General features: G+C 42.6%; 1 protein-coding gene across 1 annotated transcript in view; it reads left to right on the forward strand.

Moving 5' to 3' along the window:
• Positions 1–365: 365 nt before the first annotated feature.
• Positions 366–22606, forward strand: part of cdh22 (cadherin 22) — a gene marked incomplete at its 5' end in the record, with an annotated part of 105699 nt that continues 83458 nt past the window's right edge. Inside the window, 2 exon segments of the mRNA XM_084061520.1 lie at positions 366–458; positions 12972–13266. Coding sequence (XP_083917646.1) covers positions 366–458; positions 12972–13266 — 388 coding nt within the window.

The following is a 22606-nucleotide window of genomic DNA, read 5'->3' on the forward strand; positions in this document are numbered from 1 at the left end:
TGATCAAACCCCTGGACAGAACCACTCGAGACTTTAGAATGTTCCAGAATCTTGTGGATTAGTGTACAATCAAGACCTGTGTGCCCTGCTGGAGTTGTGGCAATTTAATAGATAAACAGCTTATATATATATATATATATAAAAAGAAAAAAGACTATTCCTGTTTCTCTCCCTCCTACATCACATGTAGAGCCGAGCAGGAGAGCGCTTTGCTTCCCCACCTTAAAATGGCTCTGTGTTGGACTGTAAGAGCTTGGACAGTGTTCGTAGCGCTTGTTCTCCTTAGTTGTAGGTTTTGCTGTTGTGAGGCCTCAAGGACTAGTGGCTCAGTGGCCCCAGGAGGGAGTAGCCTGGAAGGGGGGGCCATGTCCCATGAACGAGTGAAGAGAGGATGGGTGTGGAACCAGTTCTTTGTTGTGGAGGAGTACACAGGAACGGAGCCTCTCTACGTAGGAAAGGTAAGGCATATTTACTGTGACTTCTATGCTGTTTTTTGGCAGTGGTCCTCAAAGTGGGGTCCAGCGGCGACCCCCAGGGGTCCTTGAGGAGGTTCTGGGGGGTCCCCGGCAAAATGAGTTAATATTGCATCTAATTCAGTTTAACCGCCATTATATACGTCGGCTGTTTGAAAATAGCCAATCTACTATCTAGAAACATTTTGAATTTTTTGGAAACTTTAATCACACAAATCTTGTATGGGGTCGCTCGCACAAAATCTTTTCAGATGGGGTTCTGTGGCCAAATACATAGTTATTTGGGGGTTCGTGACATAAAACAGTTTGAACCACTTAGTTTCTTGTAGAACCCCTACCATTTGCAGAACCATGTGAACCTCATTTCACTGTTCAGCCTCACTTCTGACTCCTGGATCGTTCTTTATGGAACCATGTTTTCCGCATAGAACACGTTCTTCTGTAGCACCACTAATACACTAATTAATACATTATGTATCAGTTAAAAAAAGATCAACTGTGCTATTGACATGTGGTAGTTTACATTCTCGTAACTGAAGGTTTACATTACGTGGTTATCCTCTACAATGGGTGGCTTCTTTTTTCTTTTTCTTTTCTTTTTCTTTTGGGTTGGGGGGGGGGGGTACTCTCTATTGGTTTGCTTTGGTTGCTGTGACATCCAAGGCCAGTGTCATGAGTCTCATTCCCCCTCAGATTGCCACTGGTTGTGTGATTGTTAGTGCGACATTTGCCTAATGTCATCATGGATAATGAATGGATGTCAAACCACATCTGACTCCTGTTGGCACGCGTGCCGTATTTTCAATTTGGGAATGTTCGCACCACTCCGCTGAACCCTTTTCTCTCCTCTTTTCTCCTTCCTCGTTCGCGTCTACAGTCATCAGCCACTCTCCTCATGAAACTCAATGAGCTGATGAGACTGGACGGCATGTATGATTCGATTGGCTTATATTTGACATGATGTGAAAAGATGGAATATTGATGCCGACAGCCCCATGAGACACGGATGAGTCACACTCGCGTGTGTCAATCTTGTGGGCGTTCTTATACGTTTTTCCGACTTTGGGTTTGGCAACTCTGTGCTGGCAACATTCATGCATACATTTATAATTCTCTACATTGTTACAAATAATGCATGTTGATGTGCTCCACAGCAGGCTGGGTGTTCTAATTACACCCCTGGTGATTACTTGTCTTCCACTTGTATTACATTCCTGCTGGGTAGGCATGACGGCCATACCATAGCCAGCAGGCACAACAATCAGTCTGAAAAAGGACAAAAAAGGAAGGGAGCTGTAGGCAGTGAGGTGCATACATAGAGACACAAACATACCTTCAGACAGACAGACAGACAGACTGACTGACTGACTGACTGACTGCTGCTGACTGTGAGGTTCAATTCATAAAGGTCTCACAGGTAATTTTATTACCTGTGTAGGTCCTATAAAGAGATGAATGCATTCGCCTTCTGTTTTGAATAAGGGGTGTCATGTTTTGCAATTAATTAAGCTTATCTAGACTATTTCTGTTATTAAGGTTTTGTGATTTCTCTCAGACTGTGCAGGGCAGAGGCGTCTAATCTCTGAGTTGGGGTAACCGCATACCCTCGGATTAAAACTATTTCTTAATTCCATTTAAAGATGTGTTTACACTATAATTTATAATTATAAAGCCGATAAAGTATAGTTTTGGACCATGACGGAGGCGCGCCGACTCAGCAGACTTTGAGGCTGAGGAGTCGCGCCCGAGCGCCTCCAGGCGCGAGTGCCCGCGACGACCAGCCGATGGTCTGCTAGTCGAATCGGCGCCGTCCGAGTTATGTACCGATAGGGACAGAATCGTAAATATTTTTTGGTGCGGACTGCGTTTGCCCCACTGACTGCGTTTGTCCCAACTGTCACTCAAAGTGACTATTGGCCAACTGCCAGGATGAGGCAGACTATTTCTGTTATTAAGGCTTTGTGCTTTCTATTAGACTGTGCAGGGCAGAGGCGTCTAATCTCTGAGTTAGGGTAACCGCATGCCCTCGGATTAAAACTATTTCTTAATTCCATTTAAAGATGTGTTTACACTATATTTTATAACCAAGGGATAGATGCTAAAAAGATACAGTCTTTGAACCCAGTTAGCATATCCACAGTTCTGATGTTCACACCTCCAATTTGGAAGACAATTAGCTCCCTGTTGATGGTCCAATTGTTGATGGTTCTTGGTATCAATGTGTCCCCATTAATATTCATATTAACTCAACAATGAGATCTCCCACTCAACTCTGTGGTTGATGTAGGTGATCCACTCCATTGTTTAGGTTAGTAAGAATATGTGGATAGTTTCAGTTCTTTTGGGCAGTTTAGAAGTTTAAACCCCCTGGATATTTTGTGCTAAGTCTTGTAATCCATTCTTTTTCATGGAATCTTCTCTGCCCAATTGTCCAGCGGTCATTGTATTCCAAGCCGCATACTTTTATAGCATCAATCCCATGTGTCATAAAGTGTTGAACAATTAATAAATGGGTATCTTTTTCATTATTAATGGTGTACCTGTGTTGGCTTATTCTAATTGCTATGGAGTTGCTTGTCTCTCCTACATACTGTAATCCACACACTTGGCAAGTAATCAGATAAACACAATTTCTGGTGTTGTATGTGATGTTCTGTCTTAGGCTAATAATGTTTTTATTTGTCCTGTTTTTAACCGTTTGTTTCGGGCTAAAGTAGTTAGGCCTTGCCCGTGCTACTTGGTTCCATGGCTTCAATTTGCTGTGGATCAAGTAGTCTTTCAGATTTTTGTTTTTCCTGTAGGCCGAAATTATATTAAAGTTGTATAGGAGGTTTCCTCCCCTGTTTTCAAAATTTCTTTTGATGGCTGTGTTTGCCAATAAACTTTGGCTAGAAAATGTGGTTACTAAGGCTGACTGACTGACTGACTGACTGACTGACTGACTGACAGACAGACAGACAGACAGACAGACAGACAGACAGACAGACAGACAGACAGACAGACAGACAGACAGACAGACAGACAGACAGACAGACAGACAGACAGACAGACAGACAGACAGACAGACAGACAGACAGACGTATACATAGAGAAGGACACATAGAGCAGTGGTGGAAAGTAACATTTACTCAAGTAGTGCGCTTCGCGATTTCGAGGTACTTGTACTTTACTTGAGTATTTCTATTTTTCAATACTCCTCTACATCTAAAGGCAAATATTCTACTTTTTACTCTGCTACATTTATTTGACAGCTTTAGTTACTACTTTGCAGATTTAGATTATTATTACAAAACTTAACCCCTATTTTACACTTTGGCTAGTCGAAAACACAGATCTACAGTACAAGCAACGCATTGCATACTTTTGTACTTTGACTCAATTACAATTTTGAACACAGACGTTTTACTTGTAACAGAGTCTTTTTTTAATAATATATATTCTGGTATTGCTACTTTTACTTAGAAAAAATAGGAGTTCTTCTTCCACCACTGAAAGAGAGAGACGTAGAGAGATGCCTGCATGCATTCATTTGCGTGTGATTCATTATGGGAGAGCGTGTTAGTGAAAGCAGTGAGCTGATGTAAAGTACTTTGGTGGTGGTGGCGGTAGTAGTGGTGGCCAGACAGCAGGGGGGGGGGGGGGGGGGGGGAGATGCTTTTATTAATAAAATTACCCAGAGTTATTGTTCTCCAAGGTTCCAGGGCATGGGCCAAGACTATTAATACAGTGCTTGTGTGTGTGTGTGTGTGTGTGTGTGTGTGTGTGTGTGTGTGTGTGTGTGTGTGTGTGTGTGTGTGTGTGCGTGTGCGTGAGTGCGTGCGTGGGTGTGTGTGTACGTGTGCATGCAAGCGTTTTGTGTGTGTGTGCGCGTGCGTGCATGCCCACGTGTTGGTGCTGCATGTGCGTGTGAGAGAGGGCGAGGGAAAGAAACAAAAAAAGAGAGAGCACGCACATTCACACACAAGGATTAAATGCAGGCGTCACGCCTCTGACAATCTCTGTCCATTTACAACAAGCTTTTTTTCTCATATTATTTCACTCCAACTGGGCAATGTTGCCAAGCCTGTCTGTCTCACACCACGGCCGCCATTACTCTGCTAATGAAATATGATTTCCCAGTAAACGGTCACTCACACAGCAATAAACGGGGAGCTTTGTTCAGTACATTTGGATAATGAATCCTGTTGGACCGAACTGCTCCCGCGACTCTCACTTTCTCCTCCGTCTCCTTCCCTAATGTGCTCTCTGACAAATGTAGAGAGGTAGGGAGTATGAAATGCACGGAAATGTCATTTTTCTGAGATATGGCGTTTGTCGTTCCCATTCACGTCAGAGATATGGAAACAGCTTTTCAAGGGGAGGTTTTTGACCTACAGGAGGACTTAGAATTAGAGCTGGGCTAAGGTTAGGAAAAAAGGTTACAGTGTGTGCTCTAGCCACTATTGACGTGTTCTGGGATGATGTCCTTAGTAAATCTTTGCATGAATAGATGCATGTTGCCTTTCTGCCAATCCTCTGCATTGCTTTTTCTACCTGGGGTATAGAAAACCTTGCCTTCAGTCATGCAGTTTTTTTCTATGAGCAGAAGGTTAACCAGGAATCATCTTTTTCACATACTGCTGTCCCTTGCACAGCATTAATGTAGACTAACAAAACGTAATGCCCTGTTGTATTACAATCATTTTACAACAATAGAAAACAACTAAATAGGGTCATAGCGAGGTAAACCCATCTCCCAAAAGAGAGAGAGAGAGAGAGAGAGAGAGAGAGAGAGAGAGAGCAGATATGTAGTTTTGTTTTGTTTTAAAGGCATCAAACACAAGAGTCTACAGCACATCAGATCGCCAAGAGCAGATTATGTAAAATGCTCTTGGGAGGAAATGACACATGCAATTAATACTGTATGTCTGACATTGGTTCCATGAGATGTGTTTCTCAGTGTAGTCCAGTTCATCCTACTATAATTCTACAAAGCTCTGTAGTGCTGAGGTGGTGAGGCCAACATTTGTTCTGCCCGGTTCTCCTCAGTGGCTGGAGCAATTGATCTGAATTTGCACACAGCCATTGTCCATTACCATGTGTACGGAACACCGAAGCCCGTTTTTCACCAAATCTCAACTGTTTATTAGCGTTTTTCTGTAAAAGAATGTCACCATGGTTACGGCTGCCCAGCTGTAGGATGGCCCTGCGAGCTATGGGACGAACTGGCTCCCAGGTTGTCAGATCATGTGTGCATATCCCCCCACGGTATGGACCAGTACGTTTAATTCATATTCTCCAAACAAACTATGTGGGTGGATATCCACAAAGTAGATCTAGGCAGACGTGCGGTCAGGGTCCGCTATGGATGCCCACAAAGACCATAAGCAGCCATCTGTCAATGTAGATGATCTGTGGTCTGTGCAGCAATAGTTTTTGTGTCCGTGCATACCTGGCTGTGTGACCTGTCGCCTGTCCATGAGGAATGTCTATGAAATGGGGTTGGCATATGCTTTGAGTACACTGGCCTACAAAAGGCAAAAGTCAGCAGACAGTCCGCTGGACTCTGCATCTATACAGTGTATGTCTGCTCCCTGTTTTACACACTACTGTAAGAAATGGTTCAGTGATGTCCAGCAATGAGCCAAAGAGAGCCTGGAAGTATACGTGTATATCTGACCAATCAGTAAGACTTTTATGACGGAGATCTATAGTATGTTGTGCCTTCAGTATTTACTCTCGGTTTGTTATGATGCACAACAGTTTTGTTGGATACAAGCATTCAAACATGACATGTACAGTATGTCTGGTTTAATTGGAATATACTGTAAAAACATATACCCAAGTCAAACAGATGTCCAACTGGGTTTTGCCTTTGCCAACTAAAGGGTGCTGGAACAGCAATGTACGAGAGTGAGCCTCGCAATTAGTAATGGGCATGGACATCTGTATACATATAGAAACATATTTTTTTTCTCCAGTTACTGGGTGTGATAATATCGCAGTCTTTGATGGCAAATCTGTTTTTGTGTGCATGTGTGAAAAAAAGAGCATCTGTCACACACACACACACACACACACACACACACACACACACACACACACACACACACACACACACACACACACACACACACACACACACACACGCACGTCGCCTTCAGTAATTCTACTCGCTGTAATGATCCAAGCTATAATTAGTAAAATCTCGGTCCAGCTGTGACATCACATAGCTATTATCAAAGAGGTACAAAGCGGCTTAAGAATGGAGAAAGGGAAAGTGCACGGCTGTTGGACAAGGGGTTTCACGGATCCACATCTCCTGGAAAGATGAGAGAGGAATTTAGGTTGCTCTGGTTTGTTATCTTTCAAATACTGTTATTACCTCTTGATGTTTCTTGCCTCGCTCCCGCTCTCTCTGCCTTCCTCTTGGCCGCCTCTCCCTCATATGGACCAAGCCGTTCCTTCTGTCTGAGGTTCCAATTTTTCTCTTTTGTGCCTTGCCATGCCCTAGCTGTCTTCTTTCTCGTAATCTCTTCTCTTTTGTCTAGCACTCTCTGGTCTCACTTCACTGCCACTTTCTTGCCTTTTACGTCTTAGTCTCCCATGTTCAATGTGCCCATTCCCTTCCATCTCTCCACCTATCGTGTCTCTGATGCAGTCACCTTGTTAGCACCGTTGGCAGTTAAGATCAGAGAGCTTGACAAGCACAGCAGTGAAATGTGGCAGAGCTACTCCTGATTACACAGACTTGGATATAAGACAGACAATTTGCTTTCACTCTGAGACCCTATAAACCCACAGATTCAGTGTAACCTGCATTCTGCTGAATCCATATAAAAATAAACGGTATCATCTCTTCTCTTCTCTTCTCTTCTCTTCTCTTCTCTTCTCTTCTCTTCTCTTCTCTTCTCTTCTCTTCTCTTCTCTTCTCTTCTCTTCTCTTCTCTTCTCTTCTCTTCTCTTCTCTTCTCTTCTCCTCTTTTCTTTTCATATCAAGTAGCTTTTAGAAAATTATTTTAAGAAATTGAAATATTTCTACAATAGTTTCTGCTACTATTCCATTTCAAATAGTCATGGAAAGGGTGGGGCTAAAGTACTAACATAACCAACAGCATTGTGTATCTCTTATCTACTTTCTTGTAGCCTATTACTGAAAGGCTCTGTAATACGGATCATGAAAGTATTGCTTCTTAGACAATCTTCTTCATAACAAACGATAAAGTGAAACAATTTGTAGTTATAGCAGAGACTGGGACACTTGAGAACAGGTTGATACAAAGGCAGATGTGCCTGTGCGACGTTCGCAGACATGCTTTCATGTGTGTGCACAACTATTCCGGCTCGCATAATTTATTTCAAATCAGCCTCATGGTGACAAACAGGCCGATTCGTGTTTTTACCTACAACTGCACCAATCTGTGTATAACTTTTCCCTAGAGGGAAAGGACATTCACATCTGTCATTTATAGTGCCAAAAAAAATGTGTTTTACATAAGTCGGCCTCCTAGGAGGCAAATCAGTACACATGATCTCTATAGTCATGTGATCAAGACGGATCTGTTTGATTTGACATATTCCTTCCTGATTGGCTAAGATTGACATCTAAAGTTTGCAGGAGTGGCCGGTTATGAACAAAATGCCGCAAATCATGAACGCAGCGTCCGAATGTGGTGAAACTTTACACGCACATTCGCACTGCGTTGAGGAACAAATGCCACCCTTTTAACATTGCCCTATTATAGCGCCACCAGGGGGCCACTTTTCACTTTTTCTTTATATTACACCTAAACGTTTTGTCCAAACATCACGCAAATTGGTACAGATTATTTCTATTGTCATGTGATCAAGGCGGTTCCGTCCTATTTTTCATATTCCATCCTGATTGGTGAATTTTGAACATCCAGGTCAGGCCCACACCTGCCCTGGTGGAGACCTTTGCTCTGAGGAGCACTTTTCCTAGTTGAATTTGTTATAATGGTATAATGGTCATTTACATAATTTCCCTGAGATATGTTATATAATGTGAGTCAATAATATTAAATGGAGTTCATTCGGATAATGTTGTACATTTTAGTTTTCAAGGATTTTGCAAATTGTGAAAATAGCTAACTTCACAATTTTTGCACAACACTGTTGTGCGAGGAAGTATTCACCAGTTTCTTGGCTGTGTGTTTTCCACTTCCTGTCGGATTTCATTGGATATCATTAGTCATCTGACCGGTTTCATTGGATTTCATTGGATCAAAAGACAGGAAGTGGAACACAGTGAAAAGCCTAGGAAACAGGTGGATACAGTAACGCTTTAGTGGTTAAAGGGATATTTCACTTTCAAACATGTTTGGGGTCATTTTAACATCTACTCACCCTGGATAATCTCTAAGTTGCTTGATTCAGCACTTAGATATTTGATATTCATTTTATCAGACACGCGCCCTTCCTATAGAAACCCATATAACTTCAAACTCCATTTTAACCATGATAGATTCAATGATGATGATTCAATGTTTAAATGGTTATGGCCTCTATACCTTGTCATGCAAAAATTCCCAATCTACAAGCTCACATGTGACACATTGAGTCATGTTGTGAGCTTGTAGATCTCAAGAATCAAGAAGGTGTTTGAAATCTGCTGCTTCTGCTTTTATTCTGTAAAAAAATAAATACAATTTGTGAAAAGTTGGCCAGATGCTTGACAAGAAGCATAGTCACATAACCCGCATGCATGTGATAGTATAACTGCCTAAATTAGCTCACAAGCTATGCTTCATTTGTGACAGTTCTCCCCAAGGTAACTTGGCAAGAACATTCTTCTGCAGGTCCATTCTTCGTGTTCTGGTATTTAAGAAACGTTCCTTGTCTAAGATCTCTGCTTTGGAGCTTGGCTCTGCTATATGCCGTGATGTTGCCCCCTCCTGGTACGTACACTTACCTGGTTATTTATGACCAGCTGTAGTCTTTACATTGTGTGTTCGTTCAACTTTTACCAGAGGCGTGAAGCGATTCGCGACACAGAGAGGTCTGATCAGCCGCCGTTAGTTCTTGCTAGTCGGCTCGATGTGTCACATAGCCTTTAGTCGTTCACGTCACTTTGTACAGCAGCTGAGCACAGTGTGACAATGTAAACCAGGTGGTATAAAAAATAGAAAGGTGAGTGCAAACATTGACAGTTCATCCTTTATGCAAATGTGTTGCATATTTCTGGTGTTTACTTAGTCAGGTATTTAAGACCTTATGGTCAACGCATCCATATTCACAACCTCCTGTTAACACTCCTAGCATGGCACAGAGGGGTTTTAAGCCTGAGATATACTTAGTTGTGGACCTTTGGAAAAGAACGAGTCCGAATCCCATTGAAAGAGAAAGTGGAGTTGGATTGGCCACAGAAAACCTGCCTCAAACATCACCCGAAAAGCCCTGAAATGGAACTTAAAAGCAGAAAAGAAACACGGTCACCCAGGAACAGCTGGAGGGAGAGAGAGTGGGCTCAATATTAGCCTGGAATCCACATTGACACGCTCCGTTCAGGTTACTTAAAAAAAAAATGTTTACTTCGCTTGTCATTCAGGCCATCTTCCTATGTGAAAGGGCGGTCTCGCACACCCAGGCACGGAGGATTCTGTTTGGTCTGTGGGCTGGGCAGGACCGGAGTCTTCCAATGTAAAATTCAAGTCACTACCTTCCTGTTGTGATTCGTTAACCCCTATCCAATCAGCAATGACATGCCCAGGTGACGTTCGGAAATCCGGCTCAAATGGAAGACGACCAAACTGATTTTTTTTCTAAAGTCAGCTGAACGGAGCGAATCAGTCTGGAACCCAGGCTAGCTCAATAAGGAGATATCAAAAGAACCGCTAAAAAACTAGTAAGGCATACTTAGCTGTGGGGGGGTGTCCCGCACCAAAAATAGCCAATCTGCAAGCTCTCAACGACGCGTTGAGCAGCACGACGCATGTTATGTATCAGGTGTAAAATCCGGCTGTGCCAAAAAAGATGTGGACTGTATTTAAACTGAGATGTCATTACAATTTAATTCGATCATATAAATTGTTACATGCTACACAGCCAACGGATCTCTCTGGTCTACTGAAGAAATTACATGAAATGTGGGCAGAAGAAATCATAAAATCACAACTAGATATAGATACAGAGTATCTAATGTGAAAGCTGACCAGCGGGGAAGGGGCAATCATACTCAGACACAGTATGAAGCAATCGTACCAATCTATCACACCCATGTGAAAGCAGCCTCAGACTCTTTTCTTGTGATACATTACAGAAAGAAAACGTTATTCTTTTCTCCTCTGTTCTTCTTTCCCCTGGTGTCCAATTTTCTCATGTTTCAATAGGAAAACTATTGTAGCCTACTCGGGTTGTGTATTATGTTTTTCCCATAACACATTTGACTAGGGCGTTTTTACACTGCTAATGGTTCTGTTTGCTTTGAAGTCCTGGCAATGACCTTTAGTTTGAAAACAACTCAGTGCGTGTGTGTGTGTGTGTGTGTGTGTGTGTGTGTGTGTGTGTGTGTGTGTGTGTGTGTGTGTGTGTGTGTGTGTGTGTGTGTGTGTGTGTGTGTGTGTGTGTGTGTGTGTGTGTGTGTGTGTGTGTGTGTGTGTGTGTGTGTGTGTGTGTGTGTGTGTGCGTGCGTGCGTGCGTGCGTGCGTGCGTGCGTGCGTGTTTGAAACTGCCAACCTGAATCACTCCAAAAAGGACAGAGACTGACAGATGGATGGACACATCTACCCTGAGGGGAGAGAAATACCAGCATCCCAACAGAATTATCAACTGTGTGTGTGTGTGTGCGTGTGCGTGTGCGTGTGCGTGTGTGTGTGTGTGTGTGCGCGCGCTACATAATTCTTTAATGTACCGTATTGTTATGCTTTTGTTTGTGTGGGCGGTTGGGTATGTCTAATCGAATTAACGTGATGTTAATAGACATACAAGTAATTCACGATTGTATATTGAGAATCAAAGACAATGAGACAGAAAGATACAGTATGTAAATAGTGAAACATCTCTAGTCACACTGTTATTGGATAACGTTCTCTTCCTCTCTTTCTCTATTTCTCAGCTCTGGCAACTCAAACTTCTTTTATTATCACTGAAATATTAATGGCGCCAAAGTGTATATTTTCTCAGTTCATTTATTTGACTTGGGGATGATTCAGAATGAAGAGAAAAGGCAAAGAAAGGCAGATTTAAAAAAAGGTAGGGGTAAAAGCATGAGCAATATCGAGGCACGTGCTTGCATTATTCTGCGGTTTTACGACAAATACTTAATGAAAACCCCCGTGAGGGTGATAGAAGCCTGTATTTAATTAAGCCTTTATAAAATATTAACCAGAGAGGCTGGGGTGATCCCCCCACTTCCCCTCTCTCCTCTCCCTGGGCCTGTTCGGTAGATTGAACCACGGTTATACTGCAGAGAGGGCTCGGAATTATTAATACAGGTAGAAGGTAGCGGAGAGAGTGAGAGAGAGAGAGAGAGAGAGAGAGAGAGAGAGAGAGAGAGAGAGAGAGAGAGAGAGAGAGAGAGAGAGAGAGAGAGAGAGAGAGAGAGAGAGAGAGAGAGAGAGAGAGAGAGAGAGAGAGAGAGAGAGAGAGAGAGAGAGAGAGAGAGAGAGAGAGAGAGAGAGAGAGAGAGAGAGAGAGAGAGAGAGAGAGAGAGAGTTGGGAATTGGGAATAAAGAGAGGAAATGATAATGAAAGATGGACAGAGGAGAGAGAGAGTGTGTGTGTGTGTGTGGGTGTGTGTGTGTGTGAGAGAGAGAGAGAGAGAGAGGAGAGAGAATATGAGCGAGTAGAGTGAGAGACAGAGAGAGAAAGAGTGCAGACCCCATGAGCTTTCTAAAGACCCAAATGGGAGGTTAGGGCTGGGGACCATGCTGCCGCTCTCATTGCAGCTTCCAGAATGTCTTCTAATCACATTAGGGGGAGAGCTCTGATTTATATGGGCTCTTTAAGTTCACTTTTCAACCTCGGCGCCTCTACTTCCCCACCTTTAACAATCTCTGAAATGACTTTGATCTCCTAATTTGGGCATCATATCCTGTGAAGGGCATGCCGTGTGGAGACGGTGTAAATCATCATAGAAACTGCTGTCTTTTTTGCTGCCTTTTTTTTTTCTTTCTCTTTTTTCATGGCAGCGATGATGGCTGGCCCAGAGGGAGTTGGGAATGGACCTTAAGCTGCATTGGCTGCTGGGAAGTAGATGAGAAAATGGGGTGGAGGAAACACGCTGAGCTGTACGCCTTGTGGTCATGTTTCAATCTCCAGATGTCATTATCTGGAAATAATCATTCACATAAACCACTGGTATCCACAGTGGTAGTTACATTGGAGGTTCACTACATTGATATGCGGTGCTGTTAGAAACGTACAGGGATTTCAACCTTTTGAAGAATCCCTCCAGGAAGAAATAATTACTTTTGAGCTCATGAAGCCAGCGTCATGTAAAAATTGAGAACAAAACTAACAAAAAAAAAGCTAAGTTTTTATATTTGCATCCATTTTCAGATCCATACAGACTCGGATGAGGGCGAGGGGAACATCGAGTACACAATCTCCGGGGAGGGAGCGGGCACCATCTTCATCATCGACGAGTTGACGGGAGACATCCACGCCACGGAGCGGTTGGACCGCGAGGAAAAGGCATTCTACACGCTGCGTGCGCAGGCCCGAGACCGGCTCTCCGACGACCCGCTGGAACCCGAGTCCGAGTTTGTCATCAAGGTCCAGGACATCAATGACAGCGAGCCCAAGTTCCTAGAAGGACCGTACATTGGGAGTGTGCCTGAACTATCGCCAATAGGTAAGATGATTTCATGTTTTCGTGTTTTGTCCTCGACCCGCTGAAAATTTGTCACAGAGAAGAGGCAAAGGAGAGCATCATGGTAGGATCCTCCCCCATATTAACCACTTGAACCATAAATTTGTTGTTGAACGGGGTCCCCCAGGGGTCTATACTTGGCCTCCTCCTTTTTTCGCTCTGCACCAAAAAACAGGCGATCTACAACCCATAGATTGTCTGTTTTGTCAAATGTTTGCCTATTATGACATGCCCAGAAAAGGGATGCTGGAGTTCATGTGGTTAAAAAAAGAACACAAAAATAAAGGTGCAGAGATAATAGATAAAAATGCGACAGGGAAATCACTGTCAGACAGGAGGAAGGTACAGAGAGTTACAGAGCTGACATTGGCAGTGTGTCTGAGCCGTTGCCTATAGCGATGAAGGAAATGAGAGATGTGAGCATATAGACAGAGAGATGTACTGTACTGCAGGCTACTGTGTGTAGTTGGAGAGTATTAGGGAGCCAGGAGGTTCCACTGAACTGCACTGTTCTGCTCTACTCTCTCTGATGAGCATTGTGGCCTTGTCCTCACCCATCATTAACCCATTCAATCCGGGAACGCATCTGTGTCATTTTAGATTTTTAACTAGAACCATTATTTTATACGTTGGCTATTCATAAAATAGCAGATATACGAGCTCATAGCGCGGCACCGAGTGCCGCACTACAAGCTTGTAGATCTGCTATTTTAGAAAAATTGTGAGGGGTCCCTGGAACAAAATATTTTGAAATGGGGGTCCGCGACCAAATACATAAAACTTTAGGGGGTTCTTGACATGAAAAAGTTTGAGAACCACTGATATTATAGCAACATAAGTGTTTTTCAGAAAACTGTTGGGATTTAGAAGACGTTTGTAGATGCGTTCCCGGATTGAATGGGTTAAGAGGTAAATGGATAAGAGCAAAGTGACACAAGAGGCACAGCACAATGCTTCATAAAGACCATGTAATGATGAGTGTATTCTGAATGAGGTGAAACCATTCAGATAGTAGAAAATGTCATGTTTTGACTCTTGCAGACAAAAGCCTTTGATCTAGATTTTTTTTGCTACGGTGAGCTAGAGTAGCACATCTTATCTCGGTGAAAATGCACAATTGAGGAGAAAGAAAACCTGGTAAAAAAAGATTGTGAGTGAGGTTCTTGGGTTGTGGCAAGGGTCATTAGCATCTCATTAGAGATCTCAACCTTCAGTCGCAAGGACGTAGACTGCAAATTTTTCTGTGAGGGTTGTCAAACGACAGCACAGTCCTTAGGCAAACCTTAGGCTTAGAATGTAAGAAGAATGCTGTGTGTGTGTGTGTGTGTGTGTGTGTGTGTGTGTGTGTGTGTGTGTGTGTGTGTGTGTGTGTGTGTGTGTGTGTGTGTGTGTGTGCGTGCGTGCGTGCGTGCGTGCGTGCGTGCGTGCGTGCGTGCGTGCGTGCGTGCGTGCGTGCGTGCGTGCGTGCGTGCGTGCGTGCGTGCGTGCGTGCGTGCGTGAAAGCATGCGTGATGGGACAATAGGTGCAGAGTTGTGTGTGTGTGTGAGAGACACTCGGTTTAGGACTAAATGGGATGGCTCTTCCCTGCCTGATTGGAATTAATTCCTGCTTCTTCAGCATGATCCAAACCATGACCGTTTCTGCCTACATTGCTTTCTTAAAAAGAGGAGAAGAGGGAGAGGGTGAAACAGAAGGGAAGCAATAAAAAAGAGCAAAAAAATAAATAAAAAACAGACTAAGCAAATTGTAAGAACACAAGACGAAGACAGAAGCTTTACATTATTTTAACCACAAAGAAGAGAGAGAGAGAAAAAAAGGGCGATAGGGACCATGGTTTGTTGATGTTAGTGAATGTTCATTAACTAATGTTAATGCACATAACCCTTCCCCGTCAGCACCTCCCCCCTGTTCAAACCCTTTCCACTTCGCAGTCAATTTACATCCTAAGCGTGCCGGTCATGTTTAAAACATAGAACTGGAGCAAATGGCCTAATGAGATAACAGCTACCGCTTAGTCCAGCTATATATATGTGTGTGTGTGTGTGTGTGTGTGTGTGTGTGTGTGTGTGTGTGTGTGTGTGTGTGTGTGTGTGTGTGTGTGTGTGTGTGTGTGTGTGTGTGTGTGTGTGTGTGTGTGTGTGTGTGTGTGTGTGTGTGTTTCCCCCCCTCTTAAGGTGGGTGGGGTTAGGGTTGCTAACTCTGATGTGTGGTGGCATGTGTGTGATAAGGCCACTATAAACCATGCTAATCAGTGTTGCGGTGTGCGTAGAGCTGGACGCGCCGACGCTAACCAGACAGCTACACATCACTCACCTGCTGTTTGTAGCTGTTTCACGTTGCCCACCCGCTTGCCTGTCAGCTGCAGGACTGATAGCACGAACAGGTGGGTACACACCTGAATACATGAGCGGGCGTCATTAGTAGGAGTTACAAAGTAGTCAGGATTTCGGTGCAGCTCTGCAGTGTCTGCGGAGCGAGGAGAATGCAGGGGAAATGAACGCCCAGCTGGGAATTACACAAATAGTCTGAAAAATGTGGAAGAAAAAAATATTGTCCACTTGAAATCCCTATCTCTGGATGCAGTAATATTAAACAGTATTGTAGCCTAGTTATTTGCTGTCACCGTTGAGCTGTTTAGTAATGTCTACTAACAATGTCTCTGCAGGAGGTAATGACGAATCCATTGTGGCCTGGCATTAAATTATATTATTCGTATACTAGTGTAACTTATCTGAATTCTAACAGACGCTTAAACAAGCATTGATCTAATTGCCTTTGTAGTGGTGCCATCACAGACTGTTGGGCCAATCAATTACATGGAGTTAAGGATAATGATTGCATGCAACCTAATAGGACAAATGTGAGAACCCGGTGATGTGAAGCGAGGCTGTTTTGCAAGGCTGTGACTTGCAGCAGGTTGAAAGCATTATAGCCACACCAGTGCTATGCTCGCTTTGCTGTTTCATACCCGCCGCCATGAAAAACGCTCTGCCATTATAATAAGAAAGTAATCAGGAAGCTGCCTTGGGCGTATTCATTTTCACTTATAGTGCCTGTCATGTCTCTCAGTGCATGGCTCTGTCATAGCTTACAACCCCCACCCCGGCCCCAGTCTTCTCTACTGGCAGCGGGCCTGCCCTGATGTCTGTTTGACTGGCATCTGCTACAAAAAATTACATTCGTTTACATATCATTCAAAAGCTGTTTTTGTTTAGGCTTGGTTAACTCTCAATGATGAGGACAGGCGAGGGAAACTGTCAAAAAAGAATGATTCGAATAGGGAAGGGGCTCTTTTACCTACAGTGTATGTTGGTGGAAGACACACACACACGCCTTCCTGAAGTGTTAAATCAAATTGCTTGGGTTATCAGTTGATTGAATGTTGCTCTGAGCCTCGTGCATGTCTTCACGTTGGGACAGAGTGGCATTCAGGATGGAGTTTCCCAAACACTGGGTCGGGACCCATGGTCCACAGACTCATTTTTATGGGTTGTGACTTGTGATCTTTTTGTCCCCCTTTTTTAACGTTTCCTATAAAAAACTAATACCAGTCAAACATTTTTCAAAAGAATGTCAGAAATGTATAAAAGGATGGAAAAAAAAGAAAAAGAAAGAAAGAAATACACTTTTAAGAAATCGTGAAAATAGCTGATTAACACAACACATCACATTGCGATGCGTTGTGAGCTTGTTGATATGCTATTTTCACGCTTTTTGAAATAGGACTGAGCTGAAAAGTTTGGGTACCATTGCTCTACATCACACTGGCCGTAGCTCCTAACTCTAACTAACTGGAATGGGAATTAATGTGCTGGGTACAGTGGGAAACATTGTGCCCTGAATGCAGCAACAGAACTTTAAAATATCCGGAATCAGACAGTATTGCCCAAGGTGTTTCTTGAATGTTTCGTAGTGTATTCCTTATCTGCATTCATCAAATTGCATGTGTATTGGTGTTCAAAATGCTGTAACTTGTGGTTCAGTTGAAGCAGTTTAGCACAGCAGGTTGCCTTAGAGGTACAAAGACATTGATGACTACAAGTACTATATTCACGTGACAATGTATTACAGCTGTTCATTGCCAAAGGGCCCTTATTGTTCAAGGCAGTCAAATCTAACCACCTAACAGAGTTGCCGGTAATCGTGTGCTCCAACCTCTCTGGAGAAATTCACGCGTTTTCTATCATTGAACATGTACAGCAGTCATTCATTCACTATTCTTAGAGGCAGTTTCCAGGCATGCTATTATGTAGTTTTAGTGTTGTCTAGCTAAATGTTTAGAATCATCTTAGATAGCTATGCTGCATGTTAAAAAGCTTGACTTAGTCGCCTGTAACCCTGAGGACATAGCGTCCAGACGTTCAGGAGGCCTTTGTTTCAGTTATAACAGAATCAGAATCAGAATCAGTTTTATTGTCACATCACAGGTTTACAAGGTAAAAAAGTGGGTGAAATTCGTTTTTGTACATCATTCCCATCGCAACGTTAAATTCCGTAGAAAGAAGAGTGGGGAGAGAGAAGAAGAAGAGGGGTAGGGGGCAAGTGGGAAGGAGATCGAACAAGAGAACAATAGAAGGCCAAAAACAAGTTATCTACATATTTACAAAGTACCTGAGATAAGAAACAAACTAAGGTGCCTGAGCATAGCAGCAATGTATGTATACTGTGCATGATATACTTATAGACGCTAAGGTGCTTAGAGAGAAGAAAGCGCAATAAAAAAAACCAAAAAAAGTTTGTGCGTTATACATGGGATTAAGGTGCAGAAGGTCAGTGCGTGTTCACCTAAGGGTGGACTGACCCTGGTATAATCCGCAGGTAGCTCCACGAGGGAGAGCAACAAAAAAAAGTAATCTGTACCTGGTGTAGTCTACAGGTATGTCCGAGGGGGGAGCTTTTCATCTTAATGTTTAATCTTCAAGTGTTTCTTCAGATTAGCATTTTGACTAAAGCTTTTGCCACAAAATGTACAACTGAAAGCCGTTTCTCCTGTGTGTATCAACAACATTTTTGGATAAATGCTAATTCGACAGAGAAATGCATATCTCTCTCAAATGAAGTGTTGCAGGCTGTACTGTACATAGACCTCTTTGATAAATGGTTTCTCACTTAAAAACGGTGGGGTCATCATCTTTCTCTTTATGGTGTGTCATCCTCTCTATGTTCCAAATAAAAGTGGACGCTACGGTAATGTAAATCACCTGCCATGTTAAAAGCCTTGTCCATTTGCTGATGAAGAGGCACAGGTCTGTCCATTTAAAATCAGGATGGCTTTTACTTTTCAAATTCCTCTAATGTAGCAAAGCCCTGACGAAGACCTGTGGCCCACTGAATGTCTGAATAGTATTCATGGAGTCCACTTAGACCTACAGCATACCGTTTGTAATGGCCAAACATGCAAGGAGGTGGAACAGCTAAAAGGCCTGGGGGTGGGGCTGTATGGTTGGATAAATGCTTGCAGTGAGGCTCAGCAATGGTGCACATACTGAGGAGGATATGATTTACCTCTGAAAATGGTGCACAGAAGATGAGAAAACCCTGTACCTGAAGAAACACTGCATTATATATGACGCCTTTGCTTTTATTGTGATACATTACTGACCTACATTTTGTAGGTCAGTGTGTGTGTGTGTGTGTGTGTGTGTGTGTGTGTGTGTGTGTGTGTGTGTGTGTGTGTGTGTGTGTGTGTGTGTGTGTGTGTGTGTGTGTGTGTGTGTATGTGTATGTGTGTGTGTGTGTGTGTGTGTGCGCGCGCGCGCGCATTCGCGTGCGTTTATTTATAGCAATGCAATGTACAATATGTATAAAGTCCTGACCGTTGCCTGAGATAGGTGTGAAAGTAGCATTGGGGAAATGTTTTTATTACTTTCACTTTTGCAATGCCTAAAGCTACAGCGTGTGTATCTGGTACAACTTGCATTGCTGATTATGTGAGTTTGGGCCTTGAATATCCTTTCTAACAATAGTATTTTCCCTGGTGCTGATTTGTGGATAACAGATTGAATAGGAGCTTAAATGGAATCAAATGTGGACTTTTGTTTGTTTTGAAAAGCCCCATAGTTAATATTTGAATGGGATTTATCCCCTCACGCCCCATTTGAAATATTGAAATGTTTATTATCACTATAACTAATGTTTAATGCAAGTACTGAAGTCATTTCTCCACCTCTCCAAGTTAAATCCTCTTCTCAACGATCACTTAAAGGCAGGGCAACAGATCATTTTTAAATGCTGGCTATTGAAAAATATATATAATTTGGCATTCTCATAAACAATACATGTTTTATAAATGTTGGAATAAGGTGTTTGAACAGCTAACTCTGCCCCACCCGGCCACCCCAACAGAGAAGTCTAATCTGGACTGCCGAATGCCCGAATCTGGGTTGAGTGAGATCAGTGGAGCTCCCCCTGGTGTTGTGCCTGTCTTTTACGTTATTGAAGTAGTCTGACAGGTAGATGGGTATCCCTATTTCCTTGTGTATCTTCAAGACCAGGCAAGTTGCTTTACTCTGTCCTCTACCCTGAGCCATCCCACCCTAGCATGAGCAGGGTTAGGTGAGTTCTGAGTGTAAGGCCAAGCAGTAGCCTGACCAGTTTGTTTTGGGATGTCTGAAGTTTTGTTTTTAATGCATTTGTGAGGCTAAAGTACCATGAGGTGCATGCATAGTCATAGTGACATTGGATGAGTGCTCAAGCTAGTGTCCTCAGTGTGTTTCTTCTGACCACCGAGGAGATCCTGAATCGAAATCTTGTTCTTGGGTTGACTTTTCTAATTACTTGTGTTTGTTTTACATGTTTTCAATTGAAACATTGTCTTCTAAAATACAACCCAGGTAGGTAATTTCATCTTTCCTTGTGATAACATTGTCACCCACTTTGACCGTGAATTCTTTGGCCTTGCAGAGGTTAATTCTGTCCCCAAAAAGTCCCCAAAAAAGTCACATGCTGATGGCATGTCGTTTACATATATTAGCTAGGAACAGTAAAGGCCCTAGTATGCTTCCTTGAGGAACGCTGCAGCTCACTGGGAGGGGGGAGGACAGAGTTCACCTCCACCACCTGTTCTCTCCCCTCCAGATAGGATTTCATCCAGCTCACTGATGATGATGTTTTTTTCACGCTATCAAAACCGAATGCCTTCGACTTATCAATCAGTATGGAGTGATTTACAGTGTCAAATGCCTTTTGGAGGTCCAAAATAGGAATCAATTATTCATTGATTATTTTACTAAATTGTAATTTTTATTTTATTTTTTAATAGATTAAATTGATTTATTAACTGTTGTAACCCTAGTAATTAGCAGTAGCATTTAACGGCGAACCAATAGCATTATGTTCAATTCTAAAATATTCATGCCAGTTGGCTATCAAATTCAAACCGTTTTGCAGGCAGTCACTGTGGACATCCTTTCTGCCACTCCAAAGGTCAGGAGACAGAGAAGAAGAGAGGAGAGGGATTGATGGATAGGGGGCTGCCTAGAATCACGGCGAGGCAAAACGTTTCCGCCAAGCTAGTCCTGTGATTGATGCCGATTTGGGTGCCATTGAGTGGCAGACAGTGGGTGAGACACAGCAACATAGTCTCTTAACCTCTTCCCGATGCAGGTAACACTGACTGACAAGGCACAGCGTCCCCAGGACGCACACGGACAACTTAGCAATCTTTAATCTGGCTGTGATCACGATCTACTCACAAAATAAAGGAAGAAGGCCATAGCATTGTTGATTGTTGTTCTAGTCAGAAATAGATAGAGATACGTGTGGAACTGTTTTAAGTTAACCAATATCGCGGGCACCAATTGCCGAATGGTTAAGGCGAGTACCGTGTAGGCTTTTATGCTTGACAGCAAATCCCGGGTTCCCTTCCCGAGCCTGGTGGACATTTTCTGCATGTCACTCCCTGTCTCTCTATCCCTGTTTCCTGTCTCTTACACTAGCAGAAAAAGCCCCCAAAAATATGTACAAAAAAAGAAAAGAAAAAAGCCAATATCCTGTGGTCTTATCACTTATCTACTATTATCACTTGGAATATTCTGACTTGTTTACTTGAATTGTGTGTATTTTGATTTTTTTTATTCATGTGCTTTTTTTTATCAATACTTGACTTTGCTCTTAGGAAAAATGGATTGATTTCAAATATCATTGTAAAACTGCCTGTACGCTAAGTGCTACCAGAGATGATCCCAAATGAAACACATATGGAGAACACTACAATGAAAACATTAGGTACTGTAGAGATTTTTACCATTATAAAGGTTATTATCATTGACTGAAAGTAAGAATGACATGTAGAATATGTATAGGAAGCACACAGTTTGTGGGGGGGGAAACAGAACACATCCACTCTGCAGATGTAGCAGTAAAGGAACGCACCGTGAAAAGCTATTAAAAGCATTGATTTTATCACATGACCCACATTTTCAAAACAGTTTTCCCTGAGAATGCTGCATCTGCAGACTCTTGCGCGATAGACTAACCCTCATTCAGAACGTATCATATCTTACACCAAGCGCAAAATGGCATGCAGCACAAGTGTCATTACAGTTCACAACCAATGTAGTTATCATTTGAACGCCCCCATTCTCAGTAAATTCTGCACAATTTAAAGCGTGCAATGTTAAGATTCACCTCTCACAACACACTCTGCTTATAATCAAAACTCATCCAAATTTACAGGGCGTAACAGTCAACACATTACTCACGTTCAACATTGCAGATGAAATTGCTATGAAACCCATCACGAGAATAAGATAACAGTTAAAAGGTATCTGTCTTTAAGCACCATGGAGGAGGAGAGATAGAGAGGCGGGGTGTTTATTTCAATAAGTACACTTTATTGCTGATGGAAAACATGTTCAAAGTCCATTCGACTATGAAATTTGTTCTAGGACCTCTCATCTTTAGAGAATTTTGTGAACATAATGCCCTTCAGGTTTTCTTTATCTGTCTCTGCGCAACGGAGCATACATCAAAAGGGTCATACACACCAAGAACGATAACTATGAATAAAATCTCAAGTGGATAGTTGTTATAGTTGTGGAGTCCACACCACAACTATAACGACGACAGTGACGAACGAGCTGATGAACAAGAAACAGTGACAGCCAATCAAAATCCATCCGAATTCACAGGGTGTCACGTTCAACACTCATCACTCATGTTCAACATGTTTACAGAATGTTATCGTTCATCAGTGGATGCTGACATCGTTATAGTTACCGCTATAGTTGGATTGATTGATCGATGTCTTTATTGATCATGAAATAAAATCATATGTCACATACATACATCTCTAACTAACATCTGACCCACCATAATCAA

The sequence above is a fragment of the Gymnoscopelus microlampas genome, assembly GCF_963454915.1.
Source record: "Gymnoscopelus microlampas genome assembly, chromosome: 7".
NCBI lineage: Eukaryota > Metazoa > Chordata > Actinopteri > Myctophiformes > Myctophidae > Gymnoscopelus > Gymnoscopelus microlampas.